At 42.2% G+C, this 18,281-nt stretch overlaps 1 protein-coding gene across 1 annotated transcript in view; it reads left to right on the top strand.

Moving 5' to 3' along the window:
* The window catches only part of LOC309334461 (heparan sulfate glucosamine 3-O-sulfotransferase 3A1-like), a 78,313-nt gene extending 60,326 nt beyond the window's left edge, over positions 1-17,987 (top strand). The window contains exon 2 of the mRNA XM_081848762.1: positions 13,605-17,987. Coding sequence (XP_081704888.1) covers positions 13,605-14,223 — 619 coding nt within the window. The 3' untranslated portion in view covers positions 14,224-17,987. The remainder of the gene's footprint in view (positions 1-13,604) is intronic.
* Positions 17,988-18,281: the final 294 nt, after the last annotated feature.

The raw sequence follows: 18,281 nt of genomic DNA, 5'->3' as shown, positions 1-18,281 counted from the left end.
TGATTTGCCCAGCCTTTCCATGACCAATAAGATCAGACCCTGTTTTATGTGTTTGACTCCCCTAACGCCCGTTTTCATATTTTATATTGCTGCTTTATTGGTGTTAAGCTGCATTTTAAAATAACGCTGAGTGTTTTTTTAGAATACTGCACACACCCTGGATTTTTTTGAAGTCTTAAGTGGTTTGTAAATGTTATTAAATAATTAAATGTCTTACTATTTGGACATTAAGCGGAATTAAATGGTATAGCATCATGTATGTGGGAGGCAGGGAAGCAATTTTTATGAACATTCCTCCACGCAATGGAGACCTCAGAGGAAAACAGCATGTTAAATAGGCAGAACCATTCTTCACAGCATGGTAGTTTTCTATGGACAGTGAGTTTCATTTCCAGGAGAGCATTCAGATATTTGATTCCTCTCATCAGACTAAAAACTGGTAAAGTCCCCAAATGGCTTCATTTTCTTGCTTGAACAAACTAGCATTTAAGACATATATTCTGTAAGATACTCAGTGTATTTAACACATAGCAAGGGGTGATTTGTCATGTCATAAGTGCAGAACTAAATACTGAGCTGGCTACTAAAAGGACTGTGATTCACAATACAATCAAGGCTGGTTACCCACAGCAACATTTCTTTCTTTTTCGTAAACCCAATGAGCAGTCAATTCATGTTAATCATGTAATTTCTATTTTGGTGGGTTTATTTTCTGACAGCAAGAATTGTTAATGTGAAGTGAGGGCTTGATCTTGACTCAGCTGAGCATAAACTCAAAACCTTGTTAGAAAGATGCCTTCTCATTTTGGAAAACACATTGCTTTCTGACGTGTCAGGGATGAATTTGATTCTTTGCTGAAATTCTCTAATTTTTATTCCAACACAAACAATTGTACATTCCTCTGTCTTGAAATTTGTTCTTTCAAAACGTTGATATTTGCCATGTCCTGACTCCTGACTCTTCAAATGGAAGTTTCTGCTAATGTTACATAGTTTTTTCTCTCCCTCTCTCACAACATGCACGCACACACACACACACACACACACACACACACACCAATATTAGCAGAGGTGGAAGAAAACCTTGAACTAGCTTCCTCCTAAACTTTGTATTCTTAGTTTCTGCCCTATTAATGCTGTAATCCTGTACAAGCATGTAATATGCATGTATAAAATTGCACTGTAAGGCACAGAGCCCATGCATACCTAAAGGACTTAGCTATAAACCAGGGAGTCCTTGGTCACTGGATGGCTTATAGATTCTTGACTGTCAGGGATCCCACACAGTAGGTGGAAATGCACATAGAGACAAAATTGCACCCTTCATAGATCCTTGCAAACTACAGTCTTCATGTCCCATCCCCCCACATCCGCACCTACACTATGACATATAAATTAAATAAATTAACATGCACACATCATTCTACTAGGTATTTTGCTTACAATATTTTTCTAATGTACAGGGTTGATGTAAAGCAAGGGTGGGCAACCTTTGGCTCTGCAGATGTTCTTGGACCACTGCTCAAATAATCACTGATCATTGGCCACATTGACCAGGGTATTGGAGTTCAACAACATCCGGTTGTTGGTGCAGGTTGGCTTTTCCTATTGTAAGGATTACTGAGAAAACGTACATGGCACATCTCTAAAGTGCTGTGTGAAGTCCAACAAGGGTTGTTAAGTCAACATGCACTTTGAGTGGGTTCTTTGAATAGTTTGAACCCTCCCTATCCCCATAAAAATTCCCACATATGTGTTGTAGTCAATCAGTGCCTCTCTCCATTCAGTGAAGAACTGGGCTTGGATACAATACTAGTATATGTCAGTTACTGGAGCCACATTCAGTATGCAAACACCAGGACTTGTTTGCAAGCTGAAATGTAAATTCAAATCCTGTTTGCACTTTACCCAGGGCGGAGAATAATGCTGTTAAAGAAGTCCTATTGAAGAGCTACCAGCAAGTGAGAGATCTGGATCCATTACAAAGTCACACAACATGTGCAGCCTCCCCTACTGAAAAACCACAGGCATCCCACACAGTTGCGGGCAAGCCTAAAGAAACAGCAGCTTGTTTCATGAAATGGAAAAACACCGTAGTGTCTGTGTGCACCAGCAAAGAAGTCCTCACAGAGCTTGAAAGGGAGTCTGCCACAGACTCAGAACAAACCATTTTAGGTCATATCCTTTGTGGTGAAAGTCGGACAACTATGGATGAAAGCACTTTCACCTCATACCCCCGTGGCAAGATCAAGCTTGCCCTTCTTTTAGCCCCACCAAGTTATTATAGATTTCCCATGAGGTGATGAGGGAGATGCAGTCATGCTTGATGTGTGTATTAACCAGTGATGTGGGTCAAAAAAAAAAAAAAAAATCCAAAGCGGAAAATTTTTCAAGTTTTTTTTCCCCACAGAAAATTTTCTGTTTCATTAGGAACAATGAATGGATGCCCACTGCAGTTAGGATATTAGGCAAGTGTGCCATTAAAAAAACCTTATGTAAATGACCCTCACTTTTTTCCAATTCAGACATTTCCAGAAAACTATAGTTCATTCATACAACCAGTCAACACACCAAACTGACCTTCTGATGGCAGCTTAACCACAAAAGCTCACCATCTCAAACATTCATTCAGATTTGTCCCCATTTCTGCAGGGTTGTGTATTAGGATTCAATACTGCTTCATTTACTGTAGGCTTCATGAGAGGGCACAGCCTACTGGGATGTTCTGAAGAGGTTCTTCAGCAGCTCCCATTCATTTCAGTGGGCTTGCACAGGAGAATTTCCCAAAGGATTATTTTCATCATTAATGTCCGTGGTCTCTTCTGTCAGGATACCAGACTAGTTTCGGTGGAACTTCAAAGCAAGAATATAAAAACACAACGAATCTTTCTAAATGGGTCAGATGTCCTGCTTGGGGTACTTCTGGCTTTCTCAACTGTTTGTTGGGTCAGACACACACTGTGCATTTTGGGATTCATCATAGCACAAGAACATAAGAAAAGCTCTGCTGGATCAGACCAAAGGCCTATCTGGTCAACATTCTGCTCTCTCACAATAGCCAGCCAGATGCTGATGGGAAGCCTACAAGCAGCACTTGAGTGCCATGGGGCTCTCCCTACTTCTGAGCCCTAGCAACTGGTATTCAGAGTCATAGCAAATGCCCCTTTTGCCCTTGGCCAGCCAGAAACTGCCCAAGCTTATGCTGTTTGTTTTATGAAATGCAGTGATTCCTGCTGTGCATAGCCCACTGTCCCCATAGAGTTTTCAAACAGTAAGCCACTATGTAATTTAATATCGAAGGTGAAAAGGCTGCCTAACTTATTCAACAGAAGAAGATTTTCACATCCCTTCAGATTAATCCCAAACCTTACGCAGCCAAAACCATTTTTTATGTCCATAGTTTGTTTGTTTGAGTGGGGAGGTGGATCAGATTCAAGTTTATGCTGGAAACAAGACTATGCCCTTCGAAAAGAGAATATTAGCTTATTTTTCTAGGCTCTGAATAGCCTCCATAGTGCGTACTGCACTTTCCTCTCAGTGCTACTGTCATGAGACAAAGTAGCTATAAGAAATGGCTTTATGCTGAGTCAGTAAACTAAGGAGGATTTCAGTTCCAAAGACTTCCTCCTGACTCAGACTATTGGTCCATTTTCCCTTTTGCAATCTGATCAGTAATTGGGAGATTTCCCCTGATCCTGCCACCTGAGATCCTTTGGTCCAGGGATGAGGGGTGACCTGTGGCCTTCTAGATGTTGTTGGGGGTCCCACTCTCATCAGCCCCAGCCAATGTGGTCAAGAGCTGTAGCCCAACAACATCTGGAAGGTTTCAGGTTTCCCACTCCTGTTTTAACTAGTCATGCTGCATCTGCAATCTTATAGTTATGGGTCATACGCTGTACTAGTGAGTTATATATATATTTATATATAGCCATGTGTGTGCTGTGCTTTCCTTCCTCTGTTTATGTGTCTTGAGTGGAACTGTGATTGGCTTCCAGGTTCTATTGAGGGGAAAGTGTTTCTTGCAAGTACATAATGGCTGGCAGGAACATTCATTTCTAGTGTGTGGTAGCAAGGCCTCACAAGGGATGGTTCTGATCCATCCAAGCTGGTCTGGCACTCCACTTTCCAGTGAAATGTGTGAGTACAGCACAGTGACTCACTGTATTGTTCCATCAGAGGGAGACGAAACTATCATCATGTCTATAAGGCAGCTTAGCAGGTTAGAGCTGCACTGTAGTAGTAGTAGTAGTAATAATAATAATAATAATAATAATAATAATAATAATAATGATGCATTTTTCTGGTGCTCAAGCTTGCACACATGCACCCAGTCTTTGGATATTCTCACAGGCAGCGTTGGAAATTTTCCAGGCACCAGGAACATTTTGCACCTAACTATTGGCCACTTGCAACCAAATGAAGCTGCCTGGGTGCCAGGATGGTGTCTGATGTTTCCACCATCTGGAGGTGCATGCTTGGGGGTCCCTGGGTCTTGCCTGTTTCCACACACTAGCAAAACATTCTGCAGAATTCTATCTGTGATATTTTAACTTCACAATCAGAATGAAAAAAGCTGCATTGAAAGATACGACTTTCAAGCCATTTGACCCCCAAATGGCAAGTAGACATTCTGCTTTGGCGCCTGTAACCCTGATTTAAGGAGCCATTTGGTGCCTAGTTAAATATATCCGAGTTTCTAACGTTGCTCCCAGGCAGTGAGTGGTCTGTCAGTTTAACATTGTAAAGCTCCTGTCTTCCCCCCTTCCCCCATCCTTGCCTTGAATCATACCTCCAAGTACAGCAATAGCGCCTTGGCACTTCTGCATGTTGCTTGAAATGTAAACAAAACACCAAGTGAACAAATGCCGGAGGCAGCAAACGCTGTGAAGTAACAGCAAAAGGTGTCAAGATGCCAGGATCCCATGGTGGATTGATGCTTTTATCAGAATTTCCTCCCCCCCCCCCACTTTCTTTCTTTCAAAGCATTGCATGTTGTTGACTCACAGTGCCAGTGGGGAGGTGTTTTGTTTTATCTCCTCCTGCCCACATATGCAAAACCCTGATAACTCTGCATTAACAAGCAGCTTTCATTTTTAACCAGCACTGTCACCTGAGCAGCAAAGCATCTCTCGAGAAGCAACACACAACTAAATCATGTTGGATGGCTCCTGTCTTTTTCCAGAGATGAACTCATTGATATGTGAGATTTATGTTGTGCACTTCCCCACTGCTACAAGAGTAGAGTTGAAGGAGTGTGGGAGGGGGAGGTCAATGAGGCTCTAGTCCGGTGGCAACCAGCGTCATGACCAATGTGCTACAAGTAGGGACATCAGGGAATTTCCAATGAAAACAGAGACAAGAGCAGAAATGGCCAGTGTTCATATATTCATCCCATGTCCAGAATGAAAATTGATCCTGTGAATATGATTGGTATTTGCAATTGTTGCTTTCAGTCCACAAATGATACGTAATTGATAAAGTTTCCCCATTATTTGTGTTGCGTTTCCTTCATGCTAAAATGAATGGGGCAGAATAATGTAATGAAAATATAATGTTCACAATTAAATTCTGTAATTATGATAGTGAGACAAATAACATAGTTTTGGGTGGAAGATGAACTGCAGCACAATGGAAACATTGTTGCATGAGACAAATGCATGTATTTTGATCTGATATAAGGGAGAGGTATGGATAGCCAAGACCATAGACCTGCCTTCTTCTGTTCAGGCAGGCATGCAACAAAAGCCCACGGTGCCACTGCTGAGCTTAGGCATGTGGTTTTGTCATTTATTTCAAGTGGATGGTCATCCACCCACCCTTCAAAATAGACCAGCCTACCTACTGAGAAATAAATGTGCCATTATCAGAAAGCAGTAGCAATGTGGCAGTGGTAAAGGTAGTTCCTTGTAGTTTGTTTGGAATGAGACAAACCATGAGCCTAGGTTGGCATATAAGGCTAAGCCAAACCACCATAGTATAGTGGCAACAGGACCAGGGAAGGAGCAAAGCACCAGCACATTGCTTATTCACTTTAAGTTATAATTTGGCTCAGTGTTTCATGTGAATCAGGCCAGTGTGAGTGTTTAAAGTTTCTGAGTAACCCAGAGGTAAAGCAATGAGAAAGTAGAACACATAAGAAAAAAATAAAATCGTACAAAAATAGCACTGTCAGGGGCACACTGCTAACACTTTGATCTAGAGGATGGGTCCTTGAACTTTAAAAGTCTTTAGAATTATTGAAAACATTTCTTAATGGTGAGATACATGTTGGGTGCAAATGTCTGTCAAAACTCCAATGGCCTCTGAAGGACAAGTCATTCAGGGAGGTCGTACTTTAGACCACCATATTGCAATTCTCCCCCAAACCACCCACCCCTGTAGGATTCCAAAGAATGATATAGCAGAATGGACTTGAATAGCAAATTAGATAAAGGTGAGGGTGGCAGGGGAATTACAGTGAGAAACATCTAAGCTTTAAACCCACCTGCAAGCAATTCCTAAGTTGGATATGGGCACTTCCAGACTGCTGCTATTTTCAGGTGGGATTCAGTCATATACATGCAGGTCTCGCTTACTGAACACAATGTGTTCCCAGGAAATCATTCATTAGGCTAGTGTTTGCATTATGAGCTGATGATTTCCATTATTTCCTTTGTGAACATGTCTTATCCATGATCTCTCTCCACACTCCCACCATGGTTTCTTCCAACCAGCAAAAGAGAGTCAAAGGGAAAACAGATTTGTCCAATCTCTCCTGCTCTCTTAATTGTCCAATCTCTTCCCCTTCCCTCTCTTTGCATTTTCTGCCCTAAATGTTTGCCATTGACCAGCAAAATACAAATAAATTAGGAGGTGGACAAATTCCAGCTGTTCAGATATCTGAATTTGAGGAATGTGTAGAGATGTCTGTGCATAATTCTTTATTTTCAGATAAGTGAATTTTTGCATGGTGGGAACTGTGGGAACTGACACCTTCAGGTTGGGCAATTATAGTTGTTTGGCATAAGAAACCCAGTTCTTAAAACACTGGACTTTTTGTGATGGATAAAGTGATGAGGAAACGCCCTGGAAAGTGTGGGATGATACTTGTTTTGATGCAACCTCATCTCACCTCCTGGCAAACAAATGAGGATGAATGCTCATCAAATAGCCAACATTGTCTAATCTCCCTGCAAACAAATCCAGATGAATGCTCAGTAAACAGGTTTTCTAGAAGTGCCCTCTGTGCCTGTGCCTTTCCTCATGAAACTGCTTTTGCAGTGGAGCATGCCGACTGGTGTTGGCGAAAGCCCATCTGTACAAATCCATAAACGTTGCCTCCTTCAGCCAACAGGACAATGGAAATGCATGTCTGAGCGCACACTACATCGTGCCTGTGGACCACGTTTTGCTCCTGCGATAAGACTTTGCACAGCCTCTGGGACTTAGAGGCTCATGTGGGGAGGTGTGTGAATAAGTCACTCAATGGGGCTGGGCCTTGTACCAGGCTTGCTTTTGTACTAATATTTTTTCCCCTCCTGCAGCTTTGGCATCTCTTTCTTTTGCATTGTTTCTCCAGCAGTTATTTAATGCAGCCTTTGGGGGCCATGGTCAGGTCAATGGTAACAATGCCAAAGATAAGGATAAATGATTGTGTCAGTGTGTGTGAGCACTCAGGGATGGCTCTGCCGTAAGGCCCTGTGCTCCGTAATGTGCCACTCTTTGTTCATTGCACCCAAGGGCATCTGCATGGAAACTGTATCCGTACTGCTTACAAGCTTGCCCGCCGCTGCTCTTTTCTTCTTCACTTGGCATCCTGAGCCTATATAATTCAAGACACAATTGCCCATTCAGCAATCGCCACCAAGCATTGCAAAGCGAGAAACAGAATGCTGGAGGGGAATGAAGGAGGCTGTGCAGAGAGGAACTATCACACCGTGAACAGCAAAACCTGTTCAATGGTCATTATTCTCCCCCATCGCACCCCAGAAGAAAGATAATCAGAGCAACAGTCATCCGGCCCCATTTGCTCCTCTGTTAGCAAATTGCATATACAGTGGTACCTCGGGTTAAGAACTTAATTCATTCTGGAGGTCCGTTCTTAACCTGAAACTGTTCTTAACCTGAGGTACCACTTTAGCTAATGGGGCCTCCCGCTGCCGCCGTGCCGCCGCCACGCAATTTCTGTTCTCATCCTGAAGCAAAGTTCTTAACCCGAGGTACTATTTCTGGGTTAGTGGAGTCTGTAACCTGAAGCGTCTGTAACCTGAAGCGTCTGTAACCCGAGATACCACTGTATGGGCATGTTGACAGCCAAAACTGCTTGGGGGAGAGGACAGGGGTGGATCTAGCCAGGGATATACATGGTGAGTAGAGAACTCTTGAGGTCTGCAGGGCAATCCTGGGTGGATGGTAGGGGTGGTGTTGCTTCCAGAAGTGGCTTTCCAGATGGTTCGGTGCCATTAATCCAGCTTCCCAGCAGATCAGCCACTGTTGCTTACTAGTAATGGGAAAGTTGATGGGGAGCAAACACATTGGTGGAGCCAATCCGATACTTGGGCTGGTACATTTAACTTCCCCACCGCTTTTCCCCTCTCCCTCCTGGTAAGCAACAGTGACACACCCTCTGGGAAGCTAGCATACAAGCACTGCCCCACCTGGCACAGATTCACTTCACTCTCAAATAGGTTGGGACTGAAGAACAGACATGCATTCTGTCTCTGAATAGTAGCAGCAGAGAGCAGTTCACAGGCACAAACTCTCAAGCTTGCCAGTGGTGGGAAGGAAATGGAAGGGAAGTGCATGGCAAGCATTTAAGCGCCATTCAGCCTGACACTTAAAAGGCATAGAATTTGTTTTGGTAGAGGCACACCCTCAGGCATAGTCTCTCTGAGATGCATAGCAGAACTGTGAACACATCAGGAACACATGCATGTCCCAAAGGGAAGATGTGCAACTTCTCTCCTTCCCTGAAACCCATAGCCGTGGAATGAAAATAATCACTGATGCATCCTGTATACTGGGCCTCGGCCCAGTATACCTGAAGGAGCGTCTCCACCCCCATCATTCTGCCTGGACGCTGAGGTCCAGCGCTGAGGGACTTCTGGCGGTTCCCTCATTGTGAGAAGCAAAGCTACAGGGAACCAGGCAGAGGGCCTTCTCGGTAGTGGTGCCCACCCTGTGGAACGCCCTCCCATCAGATGTCAAAGAGATAAACAACCACTTAACATTTAGAAGACATTTGAAGTTTGTTGAAGATCAGGGAAGTTTTTAATATGTGACATTTTAATGTATTTTTCATTTATTTTGGAAGCCGCCCAGAGTGGCTGGGGAAACCCAGCCAGATGGGTGGGGTACAAATAAATTATTATTATTATTATTATTATTATTATTATTATTATTATTATTATATCAGTTAACTATAACATGCTTTGAATAAGGGTGTCCAAGGCTGAGTGCTTCTCATAGGGGTGGCCAGCACCATCGGGCAAGGGTGCGCCACTGTCCACTGGTGCTTCCACACAGGACCAACTTTGGCACCACCCTGTCCCACTTCCACACCATCCCACTAAGTGGCAGAAGCACCTCTGCCACGACACTTCCCAATCCTGCAGGTTGGTCCTGCACAGAGATACTTCTGTTTGCTCCAGTCCAACATCAAAACATTAATGAGCACATCAAACGTTTGGAACCAGACTGGTAGTATTCTCAATGAAAAAGTAGGCATGTAATAAACTTATTCAGCAAACCAGTTAAACAGGACAATGTAAATCAGATGATGCTGTAGCTGAAATGTTCAGGGTCAGTTATCTTTCCACACTGCCTAAATAATTTGAGAATAGTCAAAGTTTTGGTTATTCAGCATTTGTAAAATGCTATTGCTCCTATGACGACTGCTGGTGGTCAGATGCAACGCCTGAACTGAGGGATATTTAATAGACATGGTGCTTAGTTCCCAAATTCTTGGTTCTGTTGTTCCCAAGCTTCCATTGAGGCACTAGCTTTAGGCCCTCAGTAGCATACTTGAAGCATGGCTGACCTATCAGCTGCATGGGTAGAACTGAGTTGGTGCTAGACTGTGAATTTAGACTACGCATATAAAAAGTACTCTGTTTCAGAGAAGGCATCCTCTTCCATTAAATAATTAAATAGACACCACCACCACCCCAATCCTACTAAATTTAAAATAACACAGTCCATTTATTCTGGCAAAAAATCATTTGGAAATTATGTTTGCCAAAATATTTCTGTGGCTCTGATCTTTTTCAAGTGGCTCCTTCTCAATAAAATCCAGATGCCACCCATCCATAAGGCCCTACAGGCTGCTGTTTATGTCCATGAAAGATGCCTTTGTCATTCATTAATCTCTCCAAAGCTGTGGCAGGACATGCCTAGTGGCTCCCAACAACATGCAATCCGTGGCTTCAGCCTGGCAAGTGTTGACACAAGCAGACAAAGATAGCATTCATCTCCCAGTTCTGAAGAGGACTAATGTGCTACAAAGATGCCACCTAAAAGTTTGAGTTCCCCAGTAAATCAAGATATGAGCAATCAACCTTCTGTGTTTGCTTTGTTAGGGTAGCATTTCGGTGGCTCCTCTCATTCTTAAGAATGGGTAATTAATGTTGGACTTGGCAATATCTGGCCCTATTGTGAATCATCTGGGAAAATCTTTGTTTGCTTTTATGGGACTGGGTTTTGGCTGACCCTTTCTGTAAGCATCCTTTTTAAAAGAGGAAGCTCACAAAAGTCTGTCTTTAAAGTTAGATGATCCTACAGTGCTCTGTTGCCATCTAACAGTTATTAAGCTCTTTCGGGTGTTTGAAAACAGTAAAGAACTGTGGCTTCTGGGGCGTATTCAGATGCAGTACCTAGGAAGACTCCAGTGAAGGCTTTGTCTATATAATCACACATTGGCCTGATGTGGTTATGAGTGGACTGAGCAGCTTAATTTCAATTTTGCTGGACCACAATCATAAATTCATCTAGTCCCATTTTGCTTGGACATTTTTAAAACAATGCATGAATAAATTGTTTTTAAATTAAATGAATTTTGTATGCACTTTTTTGTACATAAAACGCCTATTTTTCAATAAGGTTTCACACCAAAACTGCACTGCAAAATTCAGATAAGTGCATAATCCAACTGGGAATTTTGTTGTGAGCTGTAAGCAAATACAGAAGAGTCATACCAGGTCAGTGTGCTGCAGAAAGCAAACCAAATGCATTCCTCCCCCATTCCTAAAGGTGGTTTTAAAATGTGACAATTAATCAGAGGGAGAAGTGTGATGAGTTGCCATATTTATGTAATCTAAATGTATCAAAATAAGAATTATTTTCACAACCATACCTTTTATAATGAAACACGCACAGAGTCAGACTGCCTATTCTTGCTTCCTGGATACTTATTTAGTAGTAGGATACAATCTAGCAGTCGTTGCTCTTGGATCACATTGGGCTATCTTTTTAAAGGGAGATGGGAGTCGCATGATAGAAACATCCCATGATGTTCTCTCTAATTTATTTTGACCCAGTGTCATCTCAGTTTTGCAAGTCATCTTGATTACATTCTCCAAGTGAACATCACAACTTTAGAGTTTTGAATTAATGTTATAATTATTCTTACCCAAACCCTCACAACAGTTTCCCTTTAGGATTTACACATTAGTCTCTCTCTCTCTTTTTGGTCCATATCAGTTTCACATGTGTTTATTTGTAAGTCTGTTCCATCCTGCTTCCACATTAATCTGCTGTTTCTTAAAAAATGAACATGGAGGACATAAATATGTATTTCTGGAAGTATTTCCCCCCCAAAATATGCCTTTCTAAATTTCTCTCAAAGTATGCATTTCTTTTCTCTCTCTCTCTTTAAAAAAACTTATCATAAAATATTCATCTTTATACTACATTGGAACATTTTAAAAACCAAAAACTGCAATGCAAAACCCACAGAAGTACAAAATCCAAAGGATAACTGTGTTGTGATCTCCGCATTAGCCTGGGAGATGCAGAACAGATCAGTTCCTATCAGAAATCACAAAGAACAAATTCCTCAAGCAACCCTAGTTTTCTTCAGGCAGATGATTCCTTGTTGAATTGCTTTTGTTGCTCGGATTCCCATCTTCCCACTCACATTCAGCTTAAAGCACCAGTTGTTTTGCCTTCCTTTGATGACGTCGTTTTGAATGTTTGAAAACTCAGAACATTCTCCCACCCCCAAAAAAACCCCACATGTTATCATCAGTTTGGTGAAATATATAGGGTTGCATCCAGTGTTGCTGTTCTACTTCCACAATGGCACTTCCTCCTTCTCTCCCCCTGCAACCCTCTGTGCACCCTCAAATTCTCTTGCAAAAGGTTGGGGGATATTCTGGGAGGGGTGAGCTCAGGGAAGGGAGAGGAATTGGTAGCCCCATTCCATAAGTGGAAGATCACTCATGTAGCATTGGATACTCATAGTACTGAGTTTGGACTGAGAAACCCATATTCAGATGCCCATTCAGCTTTGAAGGTCACTTGACTCTAACTAACCATACAAGTAGAAGAAGAAGAGTTTGGATTTGATATCCCACTTTATCACTACTCTAAGGAGTCTCAAAGTGGCTAACATTCTCCTTTCCCTTCCTCCCCCCCCCCACAACAAACACTCTGTGAGGTGAGTGAGGCTGAGAGACTTCAGAGAAGTGCGACTAGCCCAAGGTCACCCAGCAGCTGCATGTGGAGGAGCCGAGATGCGAACCAAGTTCACCAGATTACGCATCCAGCGCTCTTAACGAAGCTGGAGGTGTAACAGTGACTAGCTAAATGCCTCTGGGATGTCCAAAGGCAATAACCATCCCAGTCAGATGTGCAGGGTATGAATACAACAACAACAACAACCCCTATTTGTTCACACCAGGCATCTGGGATTCAGAGCTATACAACTTGGGAACACAGAGGAATTGGTTATGATCGCTAATAGCTTGTCTATAGACCTCTCCTCCATTAATTTGCCTAATATTTTTAGAAGTCATCTAAGCTAGTTCCCAGGGCAGGAATGGGGAACCTGTGACCCTTCAGACATTGTTGGACTCCAACTCCCATCAGCATCAGCCAGCATAATGATTATGCAGTGTCCGAAATTGTACATCTTTTTTTCTAAACTGAATCTGCTGCCTGGCAATTTTAACTGAATAATTCCTAAGTAATAATTTTATGAGTAAGAAAAATAGCTACCACTTCCATAGCAATTTGTAATAAAGGAAACCATTCCTATTTGCATCTGTGGGAATGATATCATAGCTAAATTACACTGTTTGGATAGGATAGACTACTTACTGATATGTTTGTGGTGCAATGCACATGTAATAGCTACACTGTGCACATAACTGGAGATTTACTTACTGTGTCAGATTTAGCTTATGAAAATGGAAGGTATGGTTCCATGGCAATTGAGCCTTGGTGTAGATAGTAAAGCATTCAAACAAATGAAAAATGTGTTATGAGTGCTATGGTTAAGTGCAATCTATGTGCATGTATTATATTTGTGCCAGCTGTCCTTCACTGCAAGAGACCTTAACCAAACTTTTGCTGTTGAAGCCCAATTCTCCAAAAGTAATTTCAATCTCTCCTCTTTTCTGCATTAGGGATTTGATGCCAAGAACTCTTGATGGGCAGATCACCATGGAGAAAACTCCCAGCTACTTTGTCACCAAGGAAGCCCCGGCTCGCATCTCTGCCATGTCGAAGGGCACCAAGCTCATTGTGGTGGTGAGAGACCCAGTCACCAGAGCCATTTCTGACTACACGCAAACTCTGTCCAAGAAGCCTGACATCCCCACCTTTGAGAGCCTGACCTTCAAAAACAGGACTACGGGCCTCATTGATACCTCCTGGAGTGCCATCCAGATTGGCATTTACGCCAAGCACCTGGAAAACTGGCTCCTGTACTTCCCCATTGGGCAGATCCTCTTTGTCAGTGGGGAGAGGCTAATCAGTGATCCAGCTGGTGAGTTAGGCCGAGTCCAGGACTTTCTGGGCCTCAAGAGGATCATCACGGACAAACACTTCTACTTCAACAAAACCAAGGGTTTCCCATGCCTGAAAAAGGCTGAAGGCAGCAGCAAGCCCCACTGCTTGGGCAAAACCAAGGGGCGGACCCACCCCAACATAGACCAGGAAGTGGTCCAGAGGCTGCGGGAATTCTACAGGCCCTTCAACATGAAGTTCTACCAGATGACTGGACATGACTTTGGCTGGGACTGAGGCTGGGGAAAATAATAATTTAAACAAATAAAAAGGAAAAATATATTTTTGTACATATCAAAAGAGAGGGCAAATTAATATTTGTGCTAATGTCTGGTGGTTCCAATTAATATTTTCATTTTGATGCACATATCATGGTTTTCTGTTTTTCTTGTTTTGTTAGTCAGGATTTATGGTATTCACTTCCACAAGGCTGTCCATTGAGATCTAGCCACTGCATCCAGTATGGGTCTGCCTCCTTCCAATTTTCCATTTGACATCTTTGAGGTTTTTATGAAGTAATTTGGCACTATTTGTCTATTAATTCTGGGTTCTGTGCCCAGATTTTTAACAAAATGGCATTAGTCGGTCACGTTGGTGACCAAAATAATCAGGTTTGGAAGATATTTTCCTAGTTCTACTGCTCTGGCATGACATGCTGTATGGGACGCAGATGTCAGCCTTATAAAATGATATGTCATAAGAGTCTGAAGTGGGTTCCATTTTTATTTCACTTTTTTAATTTGAGAGAGAGTTTCATGATGTGAATTCAGTAAACAGCTCGAGAGGGGACTGTTTGATTTACAAAATTCTTCACTCCTTTCTTCCCCAGCTGACTTCATGAAGACACTACAGCATCCACTCCTGGCATGTACCCTGATAGTGCCCAGCACAACCAGGAAGAGAAGGGTTCTCTCTAGCCCAAATACAGCATTATCATTTCCCAAGATGTAACAACGGTTCTCTGTTTCATCTACTGAAGCTAAAGCACACCCTTGGGAATGGGTCATTAGGCATTTACTGAAGAGTGGTGTGAGGCCTTGTCCAAAAATATGACTCCAAACCTAGATGTTTTCTCAGAGAAGATCCAATATCCAAACTAATTAAGATTAAGTATCTTCATTATAGTTTGAAAGGCTTTTCAAAGCCTTATCCCTCTACCCCCAACGAACCCACCTGTTGTCTCCGTAAAACCTTGTATTAGCTCAGATTTCTCTACCCAGAGCCCAGTGACAGCTGGGCTGAGTGGAAGAGTCAACAGTAGGAAGAGAGAAAACTAAGTCATTTTCTCTGTCATCTCCCCCACTTAAGCACAAGGGGTCATGAGGTTACCACTCACTACCTTCAGCCAACCTACTCGGCCTCCTGTCTCTGCTCAGAATGGCTCATCTCTAGCCTTAAGCCCTTTCCTGGCAGTGTCTTGTGCCATAAAACATCTGGGTAAACATTCAATAATCACCCAAACAAAGAAGGGAAAGTAGTTAATTGGTCACTTGAGAATGTAACATACGACAATGCTGGCTTGCTCCCGCTCACAGCAGTTCTTCTGTCTGAGGGCCTTCTGAGAGCTTGATTCATCCCAAATACAGTGATCAGCCACTGGGAAAAAGTACTCCGTCTGAGGACTCTAAAAGGGAGGGGGACCATCAGTACTAGCTGTGTTATTATACTGCCATGTGCCCTGAAATGGAGACTGGTTTACAATACACGTGGTACACTGGGTACCAAGTAATACTATGGCCCTCTTTTGACCTGGTTCATCTCCCACATCCAAAACTACAGCAGTGAATCATTTCCCATTATTGAAAAACAACAACATAGAGATATTTCAATAAACTTGAAAGCCTATGTCACCTTTTAACTAGCTAACAGTTATTGATATTGGTGACAATTTAGGCACATTGTTCCTGATAAGTATTTTCAGCCGTCCATGAATCTGGAAGCGTGACAACTTGATCCTAATCAGGTTGCACAGCTTTGCAATGTATGAGAAACATCTCTATATCCTAACTATATCCCAGTGTCATGGTTTGTAATTGGCCTGGCACAACTAATGCTCACTGGGACCTGGCAGAACAATATGAGGACTAGGCTGAAATTAGAACTGGAGACCTGGGGTAATTATACTTTGGTCTCTGTTAATATTTGTTAACACTGCAGGTCTCAAACTGCCGTCCCTCAGATATCATACATTGGTGTTTCTGTCACATTTCAAGTTCTATGGGCCAAACTAGAATTGACCTTGGCTGACATATTTCTTTTCATGTGTCTGCCCTGTTTAAATACAAAGCGAAGGATGAAAGTCTTCTTTTAACAGTAAAAGAACACATGGGAAAAGAACATCCAGCCCTCCCACCACTGATACCTTCTTTTCCCTCCATCCATTGCTCCAATCAGTGTTTTCCACTCCCATCTCCCATCCACTAGAGCAGCCAGCTCCAGGGCATCAAGGCGCAGAATGGAAAAGGATTAGATAGCCCTTTCGCACATACTCCTTTTACCCAGCACACCCATTTCACGTGTGAACAGGGTGATCACTTAAATGTCCCATCACATCTAGTTTGGCCCTAAGTTGTCCTTGTCAGATTTTTTTTAAGCATCCCCCCCAAAAAAATCTAACTGATATAGAGCATGTCATACACTTTACGTACCTCTTTTTCATGCTATATCCTAGCAAAAGAATTGGGTTTTGTGTCAATGACAGCAGTGAACACATGACCAGAGGATATGTGGATGAGTTGTTTCACGCACCATTTCTTCAATCCAAACATTTTAGAACTCTGCAAAATCAGGATTCTAAAACAGGTTTGGAGCCTCAATAAATACAAAAGACTCCATGCTTCAGACAGATGGAAGGCAACAAAAATGGTGACAAAGCAGGGCAGATCTAACGTGCTCATTGTGTTTGCTCCTGCCACACATTTACTGATGCCTTAAAAGGGTTGAAGGATTTGAAATCTCTCTCAAACAGGAAGTAAGACACTGTTTCTTTTTAGATGCCGAGGTAGATCAGTTCCATAATGACCTAATAACTGGGGATGGCCGAGTTTGTTTCCTGTAGAATTCTCTTGGGCTTCAGTTAGGGTTTCCAGATTAAAACATGACCTCTTTTGATTGGGACACCTTGGAACAGCAATCTCTACACATGACACGGAGCTAACATGTTCTCAAGTGAGAGATGACCACATTGCCATTTTACAGAATTGTGATATACAAATAGGTAAGCAGCAAAACGACCAGAGAGGTTGTCCTGTTTGTTTATGTGTGGGGTCATCTTTGTACAGAATAATTGCAGCTTCCATTCATTTCCAGACAGCTTACAGCCAAGTACCAGCTTGTAGTTTGCATATCACTTTGTGGCTGTTTTCTCTGTTAATACAAGGCTGAAATAGGGCCTTGGTGCATATGGGCTTTACTGTGTCCCTGTGGAGTGATGTTTCATAATAACTAACCCCAATCAGTTTTGTATTGAGAAGCGCACATTATAACACTTCTATGCAGACAATCTGAAGGATGCAGCTTGTCAATATTTCTCCAAAGGGTTGTTTCTTGCCGGCATATATTAAATGAACTAAAAAACTATGTACAAAACTAAATTAAAAGCCAGATTGTAAAGGAGCCTGTTGAGTGAGTCTTTTACCTCTTAGCACACCTGGTGTAATAAATGCAAATGGATATGGCATTAATTTATATTTTGTGGAATCTATGACTCCTACTCAAGAGCATACTTTCTGAAGTTATTTATTTTAAATAGTTATTACTTTATCTCCCCTTTTCTATCCAGTATATAAGGTATACCATATAAGGCCTGCCAAGAAAGATACCCATGTCTTTTTTATTAACAAAAAAAGAATTCTTCTTTCCATTGTACATACTATTTTATGTTATTTCTTTGCGTTGTAATCCTCTCATTTCCTCACTTTGATGCTATTTCTGTATGAGCTGAAATACTTTTTAATTTAATTTAAGGCTGAAAAAGCACATGTTTTAATAAACCTTACGGGTATTGAGAGGCACTGTGCTGTCTTTTTTGGCTTTGACACAAAGTGTGGGGGAGAGAGAAGATGTGAACCTGGGCTATTTCGTAGTCATCACAGTTTTAATAAAAATTATCTGATGTCTGATTTTTATATACATAGTAAATATGAAGACCCATTTAAATAGAGGGAGTCAAAGCTGCAACCTCAGAATGCTGCAAACTGGCATCACTTTACTTGTGTGATGAGCAGAACCATGGTGTTGATGCTGAAAGCAGATGCCAGTGAGGGCTTAGCCCTGCCTTGCCCAACCTAATGCTC

The sequence above is a fragment of the Podarcis erhardii genome (assembly GCF_964252035.2).
Source record: "Podarcis erhardii genome assembly, chromosome: 2".
Classification (NCBI taxonomy): domain Eukaryota; kingdom Metazoa; phylum Chordata; class Lepidosauria; order Squamata; family Lacertidae; genus Podarcis; species Podarcis erhardii.
Note: the sequence above shows the minus strand (reverse complement) of the source record. Positions and strands in the feature narration are given on the sequence as shown.